Source organism: Tupaia chinensis, unplaced genomic scaffold, assembly GCF_000334495.1.
Source record: "Tupaia chinensis unplaced genomic scaffold, TupChi_1.0 Scaffold000469_1, whole genome shotgun sequence".
Classification (NCBI taxonomy): domain Eukaryota; kingdom Metazoa; phylum Chordata; class Mammalia; order Scandentia; family Tupaiidae; genus Tupaia; species Tupaia belangeri.
Window position 1 is genome coordinate 1,706,505 of NW_006159978.1, and position 2,663 is coordinate 1,709,167.

Consider the following 2,663-nt stretch of genomic DNA (forward strand, 5'->3'; position numbering starts at 1 on the left):
TTTTCCCTTGAGAATTATTTTATTTAACTTTATTTATTTATTTTAATTTGACAAGAGAGGGACAGAGCGAGAAAGAGTGAGAGAAAATGAGAAAGCAAGCCTCCAGGTCTGGGACTTGAACCGGGGTTGGCTGTGGGAGTCCAACGCCCTTAAGCACCATGCCACCTGCCCTCAGGAAACCAGTGTTTTTTATTTGCCCATACCTGTTACATAAAACAACCACTTGTAAATTGTTTACATTTCTTAATAAATGTGATTTTAATTTATCTTAAAACTTAAATATGTTGGTAAAGTATTTTAGCACTCTTAGAAGTAAAGCGAGGACATGTGAACTAGTTGCCATGACTGCATTTCTAGACCTTAACTGTGTGCATATGTTTTTTACTGGAAGGCACAGAGCATGGAGAATGATGAACTTCCGTCAGCGGATGGGCTGGATTGGAGTGGGATTGTATCTGTTAGCAAGTGCAGCAGCATTTTACTATGTTTTTGAAATCAACGACACTTACAACAGACTGGCCCTGGAGCACATTCAACAGCACCCCGAAGAGCCCCTTGAAGGAATCACATGGACACACTCCTTGAAAGCCCGGTTACTCTCCTTACCTTTTTGGTTGTGGACAATTATTTTTCTGATTCCTTACTTACAGATGTTCTTGTTTCTTTATTCTTGTACAAGAGCTGATCCCAAAACAGTGGGCTACTGTATCATCCCCATATGCTTGGCAGTTATTTGCAATCGCCACCAGGCATTTGTCAAGGCTTCTAATCAGATCAGCAGACTACAACTGATTGACACATAAAATTAGTCACCGGTTTTTCCTTACAATTACAAAACTGCCAGTACCATATGGAGTCTGGTCACAAGACTACAGTTTCTTCACAGATCTCAGGAAGTTGTGGTGGGGCAGAAGCTTTTTAAAAAAATGTGACCGGGGGCTGTTTTATCTGAATAATAATGGATTTTTAGGTAAAGCCTGAGATACAAAATCATACTACAAAATCATGCTGATGACTTCTGACTTCAGATTTTGGAAGTAAAATTGTGTCTGTTACTTGCATTCTTTAGAAACGTGAATAAGTATCTGAACTCATATTTCTATTCTACTGTGCAACATAGTGATGATTCAGAAATTTTTCCTTGGGGGAAAAATGAATATGAACATTTCCATTGTGTTATGTGTAAAAAGGTCCAAACATGGTCATAAAATTTAAATTTTATACAGTTATTGGCTTGCTTTAAAATTCTTCAAATTAAAACACTAATTCCTCCTGTTCTAGCTTAGCCAACTGTTAATACATGTTTGCTATCAGCTTAGGAGAAGTTGGTATAAAATACTGGGGTGATAGCTGATTTTCTTTTCTTTCTTTTGGGTCAAGGTACACACACTCATCAGAGAGAGAAAGAGAGAGAGAAATCAGCCCCCGGGGGAGATAGTCATGGTCCATTCCCTTCTCTTCAACTATCCTCAGGGTGTTAGGCACGTGCCCACATGCACCCTGTGTGTTTATCAAGCCACCAAGTCTGGGACTTGAACCTCCTTAACCATCACTCCATTGGCTGGCCATGGGTGATAGCAGTTTTTTTTTTGTTTAAAGAATTATTTAACTTTATTATTATTTTTCAATTTGACCAGAGAGAGAGAGGGAGGGAAAGTGAAAGCAAGTTGCAAGGTCCAGGACTTGAACTGCAGTCAGCCATGTGGGAGTCTAGCACCTTAACCACCATGCTACCTGCAGGCCCTAGTAGCTGTTTTTGATCAGCCGAATTTATTCTTCCTCTTGGTTATGGCTAGCTAAATCATTAATGAAAAACTACTTGGAAAAAGACTCTTAACACTAGAAGTAACTTATACATGGAAGATGGAAACAAGGTGTTCAATGAAAATGTCAAGGGATTTCAGTCCAGTCCTTACCAGATGCATGATAACCTTCTAGAAGATACTCTCAAGTCATCATCCTTTCCATTGTTTATCTGGCCCAGGATCAGGTCTAAAGGCAGTAGGTGAATTGCTTGAAGATGTGATCCTTGTACCCCCTCCTTTGCATTAGTACTTGGTGTCTGATGCTAATACAAATAACTAGAAGTGGAAATATTTTTTTTCTGGGTAAGATCAAGATATATTTTTATTCAGTTACATCATTAGTACTGGGAAACATTTTACACTTTTTAAAAGGTTTTCTGTGGGGCATGTGTGCTTACCAGTGCCGGGGGGAGTGAAAAAGCACCCCCCCCATAGGATGGTCACACCACACCCCCATCTCTTCCATCCTCTTAGGATTTTGAACACACATGCACACATGCCTAGTGTGTTTTTCAGGCTGCTGGGTCTGGGACTTGAATGCGCAATTGACCACATGAAATCCAACTGCCTTGGGACCAGCAGTTGGCAATAACAGCTATGTCGCTGGACTCCCATGTAGTCGATCATGGTTCGAGTCCTGGACCCAGTGGCTTAAACTCACTCTGGGTGTGTGTGTGAGTGCCCAAGATCCCGAGAGGAGAATGGAGGAGAAGGGACTGCAGTGTGGCCATCTCCCCGGGGGGGGGGGGGATTTCTCGCTTTCTGTCTCTGTCTTTCTGGTGAGCTCACGTACCCTATAGTAAAAACCTCTCCAAAAAAAAAAAAATCCAACTGCCTCCACCACACCCCCATCTGGCC

General features: G+C 41.4%; 1 protein-coding gene across 1 annotated transcript; it reads left to right on the forward strand.

Annotated features, from left to right (window-relative positions):
* Nucleotides 1-259: 259 nt before the first annotated feature.
* LYSET (lysosomal enzyme trafficking factor) lies at nucleotides 260-1,229 on the forward strand. The gene has a single exon (XM_027774709.1). It carries the CDS (start codon nucleotides 282-284, stop codon nucleotides 801-803), a length of 522 nt encoding a protein of 173 aa, XP_027630510.1. The 5' UTR covers nucleotides 260-281; the 3' UTR covers nucleotides 804-1,229.
* Nucleotides 1,230-2,663: the final 1,434 nt, after the last annotated feature.

Bases quoted from the DNA above. Each gene is read 5' to 3' on its own strand.
- LYSET (XM_027774709.1), top strand. From the start codon at position 282: ATGTTGGTAAAGTATTTTAGCACTCTTAGAAGTAAAGCGAGGACATGT.